This window comes from Neomonachus schauinslandi, chromosome 5 (genome assembly GCF_002201575.2).
Source record: "Neomonachus schauinslandi chromosome 5, ASM220157v2, whole genome shotgun sequence".
NCBI classification, from domain to species: Eukaryota; Metazoa; Chordata; class Mammalia; order Carnivora; family Phocidae; genus Neomonachus; species Neomonachus schauinslandi.
The window spans coordinates 171,494,828-171,509,469 of NC_058407.1; the positions used below are offsets into that span (position 1 = coordinate 171,494,828).

The 14,642-nt window shown below is 44.1% G+C and overlaps 1 protein-coding gene across 1 annotated transcript in view; it reads right to left on the bottom strand.

The window, feature by feature from the left end:
* Nucleotides 1-14,642, bottom strand: part of LOC110571921 (radial spoke head 10 homolog B) — a 52,598-nt gene that overhangs the window by 18,831 nt on the left and 19,125 nt on the right. The window contains exons 7-14 of the mRNA XM_021680114.1: nt 12,956-13,132; nt 11,687-11,846; nt 11,243-11,364; nt 7,546-7,735; nt 5,625-5,739; nt 4,553-4,632; nt 4,306-4,454; nt 1,832-1,939 (exon numbers count right to left, since the gene is read on the bottom strand). Of these exons, the coding sequence (XP_021535789.1) occupies nt 1,832-1,939; nt 4,306-4,454; nt 4,553-4,632; nt 5,625-5,739; nt 7,546-7,735; nt 11,243-11,364; nt 11,687-11,846; nt 12,956-13,132 (1,101 nt within the window). The remainder of the gene's footprint in view (nt 1-1,831; nt 1,940-4,305; nt 4,455-4,552; nt 4,633-5,624; nt 5,740-7,545; nt 7,736-11,242; nt 11,365-11,686; nt 11,847-12,955; nt 13,133-14,642) is intronic.

Below are 14,642 nucleotides of genomic sequence, written 5' to 3' on the forward strand. Positions count from 1 at the left end.
TTCTGCTCACACCATTCCTACTCTTCTTACATTTCTGTTATTTAAGCCCCCCAAAAAATAGCAGAGTGGGGCACAGCAAGTTCAAATGTTCTGAGATAGGAGTGTGACAGGTGTGTTCCGGGGACAGCGTGGAGGCAGGTGTGACTCAGTGGTCAGACAAGGACTCAGAAAGGTGGCACCATCCATGTCATGAGGGCCTTTTCTCTGAGTGGGATGGGAAGCCTGGGGGTGTGAGCAAGGGAGTGACGTGACCTGGCGGTTGCCCTGGGAAGCAGAAGGGTAAGGGACGCATCAGGAGGATGAGTGAGCAGCTTTCTAGGTGACGGTAGCTCGGCCGGGACAGAAGCAGTGCAGCTGGTGGGAGGCACCACGTTCTAGAAAATACTCTGAAGGTGGAGCCAATAGGATGTCCTGAAGATCTGAATGTGGGGGCCTGACAACCAAAGGGCGGGGTGCCATCCACACTCCACACACGGGAGGCTGAGGTACGCAGGCGGAGGATGGAGGTCACAACTGCGGTCTGGGGTGTGGGACGTTCTGGGCTGTTCGAAACCCGAGGGGCCACCCTGGCTAGGCCGCCTGGAGCTGGAGAGCATGATTGGGGTCGGAGATACAAACGCTGGCCTTGTCCTCAGAAAGGTGGCATTTAAGATTATGAGACAAGGGGTGAGCACAGCTAGAGAAGGGGACCCCGGCCTGAGTCTACGGCACTTGGACAGGGCGGGTGTGACAGAGAGGAGGAATCAGCCAAGTCGGAAGGCACCAGCAGTGAGGGAAATGGAAGACCAGGGACATGGAGGGAAGAATGTGTTTGAGGTGGCAGAGGTGGCATTTCAGGCCCCATGGCAGGGCCCCCTGGGCGGGTCATCGTGGGGTCACTGGTGACCTGAGCGCAAACGGGTTTAGCCGAGCGGGGGGAGCACACAGATCCCATCTTTAGGACCTCTCCAGAAGAGCCAAATGCACGGGGACAGGGAGCAGACTCCTGGGGAGGGGAAATCAGGAGGTATGGCGGATACTAAAAACCGAGGTATCAACTAGTTGCCCCACTTCCGTGTACAGAAGAAAAGACTGAGCCTGGGGTGGCCGACTTGCCCAGAGCCCCTCGGCAAGGCACGCTGAAAAGTGAAGACACGCAGCCTCGTTCACTGGAGGAGATCAGTCAGTGTCTCTGACAGGCTTAGGACAAGTCAGCCAGAGAAACAGACGCGTGTATTAAATCGCTCAATTATCCAAGAAATAGCGTCGGACAGCTGGCCCTTGAACAAGGCGGGTATGAACTGCGTGGGGCCACTAATGTGCAGGTTTTTTTCCATACGTACAGGACAGTGCTGTAAATGTATTTTCCTTACGACGTTCTTAATGTTTTCTTTTCTCTAGCTTACTTTATCGTAAGACCACAGTCTGTAAGACAACACGTGTGTTAGTCGCCTGTCTATGTTATCGGTAAGGCTTTCAGTCCACAGCAGGCTGTGAGTAGTGAAGTACGGCGGGGGGGGTGTCAAAGTTATACCTGCATTTCTGACTGCGTGGGGGTGTCGGTGTCCCTAACCCTTGCGTCGCTCAAGGGTCAACTATAGTTTTATATTCTTTTGATTTCATTCGTTATTTCCTGACATCTGGAATACTCTTTTTTTATATGAACTCTAGTTGTCTAATACGATCAAGGAGACCCACACAGGTGTACACGCACGTGTGTATACACACACACAGACAGACACATAGTTACGTCCTGGGGTAAGAATGCTTTTCGATCAAATCTTGGCTCTCGGTATCCAAGGCAAAACAGCCTACCTTGTATCTGCACTATTTGTGACACCTCTTTACAAACCTCAGGTTCGAAGTTGCTGTCAACACCGTCATGTATGAAAGGATTATCCTCTGCAATGACCTCCACAAACTTGGTTGCTGTTAATTCTTTATTTATCATTTTAAAGTCCTGCAAAAGAAACAACCAATTAAACCATAATGGCCTATAATTACAAATAGCTACATTTTTAAAAAGATTTTATTTATTTATTTATTTTTATTTATTTGAGAGAGCGTGAGCACAAACGGGGAGCCGGAGAGGGAGAAACAGGCTCCCCACTCAGCAGGGAGCCCAACTCAGGGCTCGATCCCAGGACCCTGAGATCATGACCCGAGCCAAAGGCAGATGCATAACTGACTGAGCCACCCAGGCTCCCCTAAATAGCTACCTATTTTTATTGTTAACTTATATCCGTATAACCCTTTAAGGAGATGTTCTAGAAATGAATGTCTTTGAAACTGATCCGTTTGAAAAGCATTCTAGATTAACATTGATATTTACCTCTCTAGACCTTCCCCCATCCCTCTAAAAAGAAAAGTGTCTTTAGAGACATAAACACAGGACAGAGGGGTTGGGAGAGTGGATGATCCAGATGTGAGATATCAACCCAACTGCACAGATGGGGAAACGCTGGACTGGGGGCCTCAGGGAGCCAGGGTGCTGTAGGCACTCAGGCAGGAGGCCCCTCTGGAAGTAACCCTCCAGGGAGAGCTGAAGACAGGAAGACTCGCCGAGAAGACCCTGTCCGCATCAAAGCTGCAAACAGAAGTTTTGCTCTCAGAGATACTGAACCAGAGAGCATTCGACCCAGGACACACAGTCTCCCCTAAGTTAGCGCTGCTGAAAACAAGGATTAGGTGAACGTGCACCTCATGGGGGCTGGTTCCGCGCTGGCCCACCCTCAGCTCTCTCCTGAGCGCTGTGCAAACCAGGCTCATATGTTCTAATGGAAGGATCGTGCTGACTCCACGTGAACCCGCTGGTCCATCTCAACATCTCTAAACGGGAACATTCCTGAGGCAATGCAACAGAAATACACAGAACCATCTGCAGCTTTGTCAGGGGAAGAAACCTGGAATCCAAACAAGCCTCTGACTGTACTGTGTTAGCAGAGATACGGGGAAAAGAAGAACACGGTGGGGCGCCTGGCTGGCTCAGTCATTGGGCGTCTGCCTTCGGCTCAGGTCGTGATCCCGGGGTCCTGGGATCGAGCCCCGCATCGGGCTCCCTGCTCCAGAGGAAGCCTGCTTCTCCCTCTCCCTCTCCCGCTGCTTGTGTTCCCTCTCTCGCTGTCTCTTTCTCTGTCAAATAAATAAATAAAATCTTAAAAAAAAAAAAAAAGAAAAGAAGAACATGGTAGTGAACCTGGGAGAATGCCACCAGCCCGAACCGGAAGTCTGACCCATTTAGGGGGACCTCATCTCTTCAATAAGAGGCCATGAAGAAAGGGGGAAAGTGAACAAATAAACAGCTGTACAATACTCCTCCCCCAAAGCTCACACACTCCTAACAAGCATTTTCCTGTAATAGACACTAGGTGACTAAACAGTCCGTATACATACAACACTGTTAGACTTTTTTAAAGCACTCTATTCCCTATTAGTATTCGGCTCTTCTCATTTTCTCATTTATCTTCCCACAGGTATAAATTAGAACAAAAACTGCCAATAGTTAGCACAAGAATAGTGTATGAATTAGATGTCCTCACTACTTTGTAAACTAATAACTTCTTTAAACTATTTTTTTTTTAAAGATTTTATTTATTTATTTGAGAGAGAGAGAATGAGAGACAGAGAGCATGAGAGGGAGGAGGGTCAGAGGGAGAAGCAGACCCCCTGCCGAGCAGGGAGCCCGATGCGGGACTCGATCCCGGGACTCCAGGATCGTGACCTGAGCCGAAGGCAGTCGCTTAACCAACTGAGCCACCCAGGCACCCTCTTTAAACTACTTTTTGATGAACTTTTTTTTTAAATGACATTCACTTCCCCCCTTCTCCCAACCCCATCTTCTCTTATACAGCAAGGTCTGCTTAGCAAAGGCACTGTGGCCACCCATGCCCCTCCCCTCACTGGGAAACACACGGAGCCGGTGCTCCCTCTGCCTCAGGTCTGTCACAGATCCTGGAATTACTCGCTTCTGCCCAAAGATGCTCAGCAAACATTCAACTGCTATGAAAATCCATCCCGGATCTTCACCTCATTATTTGTGTATCATAGCTGGAATGCTGCCTTTCTTTAATGAAAACCAAAATGCCAGCACATCTGAGTGGCTCAGTCAGTTAAGTGTCTGTCTCTTGATTTCAGCTCAGGTCATGATCTCAGGGTCATGAGATTGAGCCCTGAGTCGGGCTTCATGCTAAGGGAGGAGCCTGTTTGAGATTCCTTCTCTCCCTCTCCCTCCGCCCCTCCCCTGACTCATGCGCACGTGCTCTCTCTCTCAAAAAAAAAGTCAAAATTCTTATTAATATAAAACCAGTCTCAGTCACGAGTGGTTACTTTCAACATCCAGAGGAAGTGTCGCATCTTCATGGAAGGCTCGTGGGGAGGAGCTGTGTGTGGTCTGCAGTAAACTGTATAAATCTCCCAGCATTTGTCGATGTAATTCATGGAATAGAGTGTCCGCTGCTGCCCACTGAATAAACTGCCTAAAGACATTAGGGAAAGATTAACCATCAAAAAATGATTACAAAGCTACATTTTGGGGAAAAAATAATAAATATAATGCTGTTCGTTTTGTATTTACCTTTTACACGGCAGGCATTTGGGTGAATGTTCTCAGTCATCAGTTTGGTAAAACACAGAAAGAGCGATGGACTTCTGTTTCTGCCAAGACAGATCTAGTCACCCCTCTGTCCGGGATGGAGAACCTCATTCTCCTCTCCCTGAGTATGGAGTGGACTTAGTAGTTTGCTTCAAACAATGAGAGCACAGAAAGGGAGAAACAGTATGTTTACGGCAGAGAATCCTGGCTGCCACCACTTTAAATGAGCGATCGGGGTTAGCATAACCGGTAATAAGACAGTCTAATGTCACATACCCCTGATGGGATGGGATGCCAAGGGCAGTTTGCCTCCATGGTATTCTTCCCCAAAACCCAAGCCTCAGTGCAATGATGAAAACATATCAGCAGACGACAATCAAGGGACATTTTACAAAATAAGTGACCAATGGTCTTCCAAAGCATCCAGGTCATAAAAGACGAAATCCGAGAAACTACCACAGGTTGTAGGAACTAAGGAGGTGGGACAACAAAACGCAAAGAACATGGAACAGAAAAGGGACATCAGTGGGAAAACTTGGGAAACCCTAATAAAGTCTGTGGTTTCGTTAAGAGTATTATGCCAACGTTCATTTCTCCACTTTGACAAGTGCACCACGGTTGCGTAAGATTGTTAAGGGAAGCTGAGCGACGGGTGTGCAGGAATCACTGTACTAACGTGGCAACACTTCTGTAAAACTAAATTTATTACAAAATTAAAAGTTTTTTTAAAAAAAGATGTAGTATCAATTTTTCTCCGAGAAAGACCGGAGATTCTGCCCTAAGGAAGGGTTGGTGTTGACCATTTCCGATTACAACTCTGGGAACACTATTCAGGATGGAAGCATGACTCACATCTGAGGGGTCTTCCGAATTTTAATCCAGTATCTCATGGTTTTGTGGTTAATACTTGGGAAATGTTTTTGTTTCTGGTCCTTCATTTCAGAAGTATGTAAAGTGGTACCGGCCGTTGAAGGAAAGCAGAAAAGTCACCACTTTGACTACAACACTGGTGAACTCTGCCTCTGCCTCTCAGCGCCCCGGAAGTAGTACTTACTGGTATTCTTTGTGATGGATGTGGTAAGCCAACTGCAGGAGGTAATTGAGAAATGTTCTCAAAAGTATTGTTGTAAATGGAGAATGAATTTCTTCAACTGGAGTGTCACTATCGGCTAAAATAAAGAAAATTGGAAAGGATGCCTAGTAACCTTTTAAACTGAGGTATAATTGGCATATAATGTTGTATTAGTTTCAAGTGTGCAAACAGGATTCACTATATGTTGCAAAATGGCCACCACAATAAGTCTCATTGACATGGTTTACCTACACAGCTACAAAAATTTCTTTTAGTGGCCCCTGGGTGGCTCAGTCGTTAAGCGTCTCCCTCTCACACTCCCCTTGCTTGTGTTCTCTCTCTCGCTGTGTCTCTCTCTGTCAAATAAATAAAATCTTTAAAAAAAAAAAAAAGGGTTGGGGCGCCTGGGTGGCTCAGTCGTTAAGCGTCTGCCTTCGGCTCAGGTCATGATCCCAGGGTCCCAGGATCGAGCCCCGCATGGGGCTCCCTGCTCCGCAGGAAGCCTGCTTCTCCCTTTTCCACTCCCCCTGCTTGTGTTCCCTCTCTCGCTGTGTCTCTCTCTGTCAAATAAATAAATAAAATCTTTTTAAAAAAAATTTCTCTTTTATTCTTGTGATGAGGACTTCTTAAGATTTACCCTCTTACAGTGTTCACATATAATACCATATTTTTAACATACCACAATTTCATTCTTATTTTTTAATTTAAATTCAATTAATTAACATATATTATTAGTTTCAGATCAAGATTTCATTCTTGATGCCTAGCATTTTATAAAACCTTCTATTTTATTTGCTCCTGGTGTACAAGTCAAAGAACTGTGTATGAGGGACTATCTCTTTTTTCCTAGGGAATACTGTGAACATCGTATACACATCCACCTAAAACTTAGGTTTTAGTTTTAGTTTAGGTTTAGTCTGCTCGAAAGATCTCGATCTGGTCACCTTTCAAGAAACTTACAAGATACCTTGTGCCCATGTCTTTCAAGGTGGTCTGAGCCTCGTTTGATTGATGATTCTAATTCTAAATGGATTCTAAGTCTGTGTCAAACACTTAAATTTCAGGTAAATAGGTACTAGTTCTAATATTTTGTGTTTCAAGTAGATAATCTAAGGTTTTCAAGGCCTGCTTCCCAGAATTCAGCTGAAAGAACTAAAACCTTCAAAACTGCATGAACTTTCTCACTTGAAATCAAGCCCAAGCCCAAGACAACCTCAAGTGTTTTCCCAGCTATGCCAAGCCCTCTTGGCTTCTGATCTCACAGTTTTAGTGGGTTTGATAGATCAGGGGCAGGCAAATTTCTCTGTCGAGAGCCAGCAACACATATTTTATGCTTTGTAGGCCACACGGTCTCTGTCACAACCCCTCAGTTCTGGTGTCTAGGGCAAAAATAGCCACAGACAGCGCATGAGAAAATGGGCATGGCTGTGTTCCAATAAAACTTTGTAAGAACAGACGGGGCTGGATTCGGCCCACAGGGCCTGCTGTAGCTTTCACTGCTACCATTATTTTACGGGATTGTCTCAAGTACATTTTAAGCACCTTGAGAAGATGAACCTGTGTTGATTTCTGGAATGTCTGTCCCAGCATTTGCCTTCCTCACTCCCTCCCCATTTCTTGACTGGTTTCATGGTGACATGAGGTTATACTACTCTTTAAACCAAAGGATGTTGGGGCGCCTGGGTGGCTCAGTCAGTTAAGCATCTGACTTTGGCTCAGGTCATGATCTTGGGGTCCTGGGATCGAGACCCACATCAGGCTCCCTGCTCAGCGGGGAGTCTGCCTCTCCCCTTCTTCTGCCCCTCCCCCCCACTCATGCACATGCTCTCTCCCTCTCTCAAATAAATAAATCTTAAAAAAATAATAAATAAACTAACAGACACAAAGGACCTGGAATACTCACTACTTAATATCCTGTCCATATCAGCAAGAGTTATCTTATGGTGATGAAATTTGCAGTCTTTTAGAAACCTCCAGAAGTGAAGCTTTGTCATCAGAAAGGTGTTATCCAGAGAGTGATCACATCCTAGGCTGCTGTAAAAGCTATAGATTCTTCTCAATTCTGTAATATTTCTTAAGACAGCATATTCTACCTACAAAGAGAAAACCACGCATGTCTTAATCTTGCCTAATAACAAAAGTAAAAGAAACAACACCTGTTTTATAAATTAAATGCAATAACACATGTGACGTAATAACATTTACCTCTTACCACTGTATGAGCTCAACAAATGTCATATTCTTCCCACTCAACCCCAGGTCAATAAAATGCAATTTCTGAATAACATCTAGAAATTTGCTGTTACCAAAAAAAAAAAAAAGTGCTGTTATCAGTACAATGAAATTGCTTTCATACTGATATGTATCACATATGCTATGTGATAGCATCCTATTTGAATGGGCAGCAAATTTTCTTGTCCACGGATCAGTATCTTTCATAAAGACAAACACAAAAATCCTCACCAAAATAGGAGTATATGAAATCTAGCAAAATATAAAGTCGTATGTCCACATCAAGCAGGGTTTATCCTTGGACTGCAAGGCTGGTCCAACCAGCCTTGGCTGTTTGTTTGTTTGTTTAGAAGGGTCCTTACCCAGTGTGGAGCCCAATGTGGGGCTCGAACTCATGACCGTGAGATCAAGACCAGAGCTGAGATCAAGAGTCAGATACTTTACTAACTGAGGTGCCCCAGGCTTGGTTCATTTAAAACATACAACTGACATCATCAGACTTCCTGCTGAAAGTCTGAAATAGACAATACTCACACTCGTCACTAACCTCCGACTCTGTCCTCAATCACCTTCTATAATTCTCCCCAACCCTCAATGCCCCGAATGCTACCTCCACTTCCCCATATGTGCAACCCTGCAGGCTATGCGGTGTCCTGTCCTCCAAAACCACTTACCCCGTGCCTCACCCTCCCAAATGAAATATTCAGGAAATGTGAGCAATGGTGTTTGGGGTCCCCAAGGAGATGGAAAACCTCACCTGGGCAGTTGCATCAGGCATCTGTCCCTCTCAGCATTAACTCCTACTTTCTAAAATTCAATTCGATTGGATAAACATGCCTAATCTGCTCTATCTAAAGCCTTGTTCTAGAGTAGAACGCAGAATTTTCTTTATGAAGCTTAAAACCTGGTAAAGACACCGTAAGGAAGTACCACAGGTAGAACAGAGCCATGGAGGAAGGAGAGGTGGGTTACAGGGAAGAACTTCCCTGGAGGACGCTGTACTTGAACTCAGCCTTGGAGCACAGAACAAGTGAGCAATTCACGGACGGCAGGCCCCCCAGTGGAGGTTGGGGTGGGGGGAGCAGAGAGGTTGAGATGCTTCTGGAATGCCAGGAGGGCTGTCTGACCTGGATAAAGGCTGTCACCACGCTCCACCCCAGCGCCCTCCTGGGCAAAGTGGGACAACCACCGTTCTGGCCCCTAGGCTGCTGGGGGGATTTAGCAACATTAAGGCGTTTGGAAACAGGCCCAGAGCAAAGTGCTTTCTGTGCATGTGCTGGCCATTATCGTCACAAGAGTGCGTGGTGAGGAGGAGGCTGCTGGGGCAGGCTGGCAAGACAGGCTGATGTCAGGTCCTAGGACATCCTGAGTACAAACAGCTCCCATCGGCATGGAACGGGATAGAGCTAGACAGCCAAGAGAGCTTTCCAGAGCCCCTCAGGACCCTTCTGAAGTCTGGAAGTCATGAAGGACCATGGAAGGTGAGGCTCCATCACAGAGGAGGTTAGAGAGATGTGACCGCCACATGCAGCATGGGGTCCCGGGTAGGATCCTGGGGCAGAAAAAGGGGCACTGTGAGGAAAAGTGAAATTCAAATAAAGTCCACTGCTTCGTGTCAGTGGGTCAGCGGGGCCTGGGTCTCGGCTTTGGTCTCTGTTCGGTGGCCATGGGAGATGCTCACGTGCGGAGCAGCCAGTGACGGGTGCAGAAACCCGGGCTCAAGCCGCTCTTCTGGGAGTCTGAAGTCTGCTCAAAGGGTTAGGAAAAAAATGGAAGTTTCTCTAACTAGATTGTAATATTGTCCATATTGTGAAATACCACATAGCCATTAAACATGTTTAGAGGCGTTTCTAAAGTGTCGAGTTACAGAATTTCTTTTACTTTCTAGGTCCTAGTTCTGTAATGTTTGAATTTTCTGTAAAGAGCATGTGCTACTTTTGTAATTAAAACAGTCAAGATATATATATATTTTTAAGATTTTACATATTTCTTAGAGAGAGAGCAGGAGAGGGTAGAGGGTCAGAGGGAGAAGCAGACTCCCCACTGAGCGGGGAGCCCAATGTGGGACTCGATCCTGGGACTACGGGATCATCACCTGAGCCAAAGGCAGCTGCTCAACCAAGTGAGCCACCCAGGCGCCCCAGTCAAGATATATTTTTAAATTCATAGTTTTTTAAAGACCTACCTGTTTTGACATGGAAAGAACTCCAAAGTGGAAAGTGAATGATAACATATGTAAAAAAAGAGAGAGAGAGAGGGGAAAGGAGGGAAGGAAGGAAGGAAGGGAGGAAGGAAGGAAGGAAGGAAGGAAGGAAGAAAGGAAGAAAGGCAATCTCCTTTTGGGGTGATTCAATGGATGGTTCTTTATTCACCTAAAAATTATATTGTAGGAGAATATTTAATGGCACTGAAGACCTATGATTAAATACACAAAAACAGAGATTATATGAGCAGAATGCTCCAATTCTAATTATGTTTGCCCAGAACAAAACTGGAAAGATGGTCATCAGATTTTGTCTGGGTGGAGATTCTCTTCTACTTCTTCTTATGTGCATTTTCTAAATTTTCTGCACGTATTGTGTACTATTTTCCTAACTAGAGAAAGTCATACAAGTTCTTTTTTTTTTTTTTTTTTTTAACAAGAATCTGGCAGCAGATGAAGTGAGCGATCCCAGGAGCCTGAATGACATCGTTGGCCAGGAGAAGAATAGAGGAGGATGGGGGATGGAGAGTCCTCACTTTTGAGACCCACAGAACTGGGGCCAGAGGAGACGGAATAGAGGAAGAGCAAAGGGACACATGACTTGCAACTTCGAGGTACCAGTGGTTCTCCTGTTGCAAGCCACATCTTCAACAATGCTTTCATGGGAGAATCATCCCGAGCCCCAGTCAAAGCAGGGTTCACGACACTAACATGTAATTTGGTGGATGTGATTTTCCAGATGTTAATCAAATGAAGTCCGGGTACACATAATTTTCTCTGTCTCTAAGGATTTCTAGATTTGTACTGATTTCTAGGATTTTGAAGTTCTTTGGAATCCCAGCAGCCCATAATAATGCACTGCAGAGTTAATGTCCTGCAGTTGGGGTGGCCACAGCCTTGGGCTTCAGACCAAGCTGGGAGTGAGGGTAACTTGAATTTAGTTAATTCACTGAGTCCCTCTATCCGGGCTTCTGTTTTCTCACAAAGCCTGTTCACTAGGGTTGCCTTACAAATTAAATGGGATGGTACACAAACCATCTATGTGGCTTATAAAAGACACTCAACACAGGACAGCCCCCCTTGGCTGTATTTTCCCAAGACTGTGGGGAGACTGTTAATATTTAAGCCTAAAATATAAATGTATAACAATATGAAAGATTTTTACCTGCTTCTTTTCCTCTGCTTGATCTTTCTCAGGATACATATTCAGCAACAAACTGAGATTCAGCTCAAGGCTCGACCCTAACACAGAATTACTTTCACTGCCATCAAGCTTTCTGATAATCTCTAGCAAATAAAGGCAAATAGAGAGGATCATTGTGAAAAGCAATGTTAAAAGTTTTCAATGTTACCATTTCAACTAGCAAATTAAAATGATTTGGGGAAAAGAAAATAAAATGCTTTTGGAAGTTAAAAAAATTTTTTTCAGTGTTATGCGGAAATGATTTTCCACCCAAGTGGGATATAAGAGTATTCAAAAAAACTACTAAGAAAGCAGTTTCCCCCAGGAAACTTCTGTTTTCTGAAGTAGTCTTTGTATTTTGATGAGTAGATTCCATTGATAATAGAAGCTAATTTGCATGCAACTGACAGGTGCACACCCCCTTACCAGCACTGATGGAGGATGCAGGGTACCGGCTCTTGAAGGAAGACTCTGAAGACAGGTCCAGGTGACTTAAGAACTCAACTTCAAGATTTGGAAACTCCACTATGTGGTCATTGGAAAAGGAGCCATCATACACACGCCCATTTTTGAAAGTTAATCGGCCCTGCAGACAGAAAGATTTACAGTTCAGGAAAACCACTGGTAATCTCCATCTGTACCATTTTCAAGGGTTTGGAGGTTTTTGTTTGCTTTTAAGACATGCACTTAGCTCACATAGAGTCTCGCTCCTAGAGTCTCGAGTCACTGTGTAAATCCTCTCTATTCTTCCTCCTCCTCTCTCTATCGGCTCCACGACCTCTCCCTAGCTACCCCTAGGTCACAGAAGATGTCTTATTAAACTACACTAGTGACCAGCAGAGTGCCCATCACCAAATAGGGGCTCTCTTGGTATTGGTCCAACCCAAGCCAATAATCAGTCTGATGGAGAGGTAAGTAAATGACCCAAGTCAGCTCAGCCAAATTAAAGATATTTGTGGAAAGCTCCTCAGAAAAGAGTTTCTTCTCTCCCTCTACTTAGTGTGGTATGTGGATGTGAAGCCTGGAACCACAGCATCCATCTTGTGGTCATGAGGGAGGGGCAGCATAAGGGTGACGCTGACATCATGGTAGGAGACATCATGGGTAGATGGAAGAAAATCCTGACATCACTGAGTTGCTGAATCAAACCAACCCTGAAACCCACTTATTCCTTATCAGTTGTGGATGATTAAGCTAGATTTTCCATTACTTGTGACCAAAACCACCCTAACACACACACACACACGTATGTACATAACATAAACTAAGTAAATAACTTCTAAATATACAGGATACTGATGATATGTTGGAAATTATTTTAAAATTCATGTAATCAGGGCGCCTGGGTGGCTCAGTTGGTTAAGCGACTGCCTTCGGCTCAGGTCATGATCCTGGAGTCCCTGGATCGAGTCCCGCATCGGGCTCCCTGCTCGGCGGGGAGTCTGCTTCTCCCTCTGACCCTCCCCCCTCTCATGTGCTCTCTCTCATTCTCTCTCTCTCAAATAAATAAATAAAATCTTAAAAAAAAATCTTTTAAAAAAAAAAAAATTCATGTAATCATCTTAACAAAACAGTAAGTTATTGTGTGCAAAAATGGATTATGCACTTTACCAGACAGAGAATGAGATGCCTTTTACGGTATTTCAGTTGCTTTACAAAATCTATAAAATGTGCTCTTCACACATCTGCACTCACCATACCATGTTTTTTATTGGAGACCCATTCTCCCTCATAAACGGCCCCACTGGCATAGTAAAATTTTCCATGGCCATGACGATATCCATTTACAAACTCTCCTACGTATTCATTTCTCAAAGGGTATTGGGAGTTGGGGATTCTCTTTAGAAACCAAGAGTGTGTTCCAAAACCATTCTGAAAAGAAAGCAAATTTCCATGAGAAATGCTCAAAATATTTCCTCTTTTTACCTGACTCCATTTAAAATTTGGTCAATAGGGGCGGCTGGGTGGCTCAGTCGGTTAAGCCTCTGACTCTTGATTTTGGCTCAGGTCATGATCTCAGGGTCCTGAGATGGAGCCCTGCATCAGGCTCTGCGCTCGGCATGGAGTCTGCTTGTCCCTCTCCCTCCCCCCTCTTGTGCTTTCTCCCTCTCTCTCTCTCTCAAATAAATAAAAATCTTTTAAATTAAAATAAAACTCAGTCAATAGATCAAATACAATGACACATTTGAAAGGACAAAGAACATAGATTTTAGAGTCACACAGACTTGGGTTCAGCCTCTGTGCCATCTACTTATTAACCAGCCATTTGACCTAAGGCAAATTATTTAAGCCCTCTGGGTTTCATCTATAAAATGAAAATAACAACTATCCTGCAGGTTGGATGTAAAGACTGAAGACAGTGTATAAAAAGTGCCTAGATTGATACTGATAAATTATTACCTTAAATTTTATTTTATTTATTTTTAACATCCGGATTGATAAAAAAGAAAAATGCCTTCTTCAACCCCACTTTTGCAGAGGCAACCACTACTTGAGAGTCTGAGAATTCATCTGTATTTTCCCCAGGCACATTCAATTATACACACTAAATCAACATATTATATGTACATATAACACATATAAACACAATTTTTTCAACAATGGGATGACTCTGTATATCTAGACTCTGTATATCTAGAACTTCTGGGTATATGCTAAAAAGAATTGAAAATGGGGACTCAAACAAATATTTGTGCACTCATGTTCATAGCAGCATTACTTGCAATAACCAAAAGGCGGAAGCAACCCAGGTGTCCATCGATGGATGAATGAATAAGCATAAGGATGGTATAAACATACAATGGAATATTATTCAGCCTTAAAAAGGAAGGAAATCCTAACACATACTATAAGATGGATGAACCTTGAAGACATTATGCTGAGTGAAATAAACCAGTTGCAAAAGGACAAATACTATATAATTCCACTTATATGAGATACCGAGAGGAGTCAGATTCATAGGGACAGAAAGTAGATGGTGGGTGCCAGGGGTGGGGAAAGGAGGAAGAGAGATGGGAAGTGAGTGTTTGATGGGGACAGAGTCTCCGTTTGGGAAGATGAAAAGAGTTCTGGAGAAGGATGGTGGGGACGGCTGCACAACAGTGTGAATGTGCTTAATGCCCTGAATTGGACACTTAAATATGATTAAGATGGTAAATTTTTTGTTATGTGTATTTTACCAGAATTAAAAAGAAAAAAGAAAGCTGGAGTGGCTATATTCACATCAGAAAAAGACTTCAGAGGAAAAGAAACTATCAGAGCTAAAGAGGGACATGACAAGATGATAACAAAGTGTCAATCCACCAAGAAGACGTAACAATCCTAAACAAGTATGCACCTAACAACAGAACTTAAAAATATATGAAGCAAAAATTGATAGATT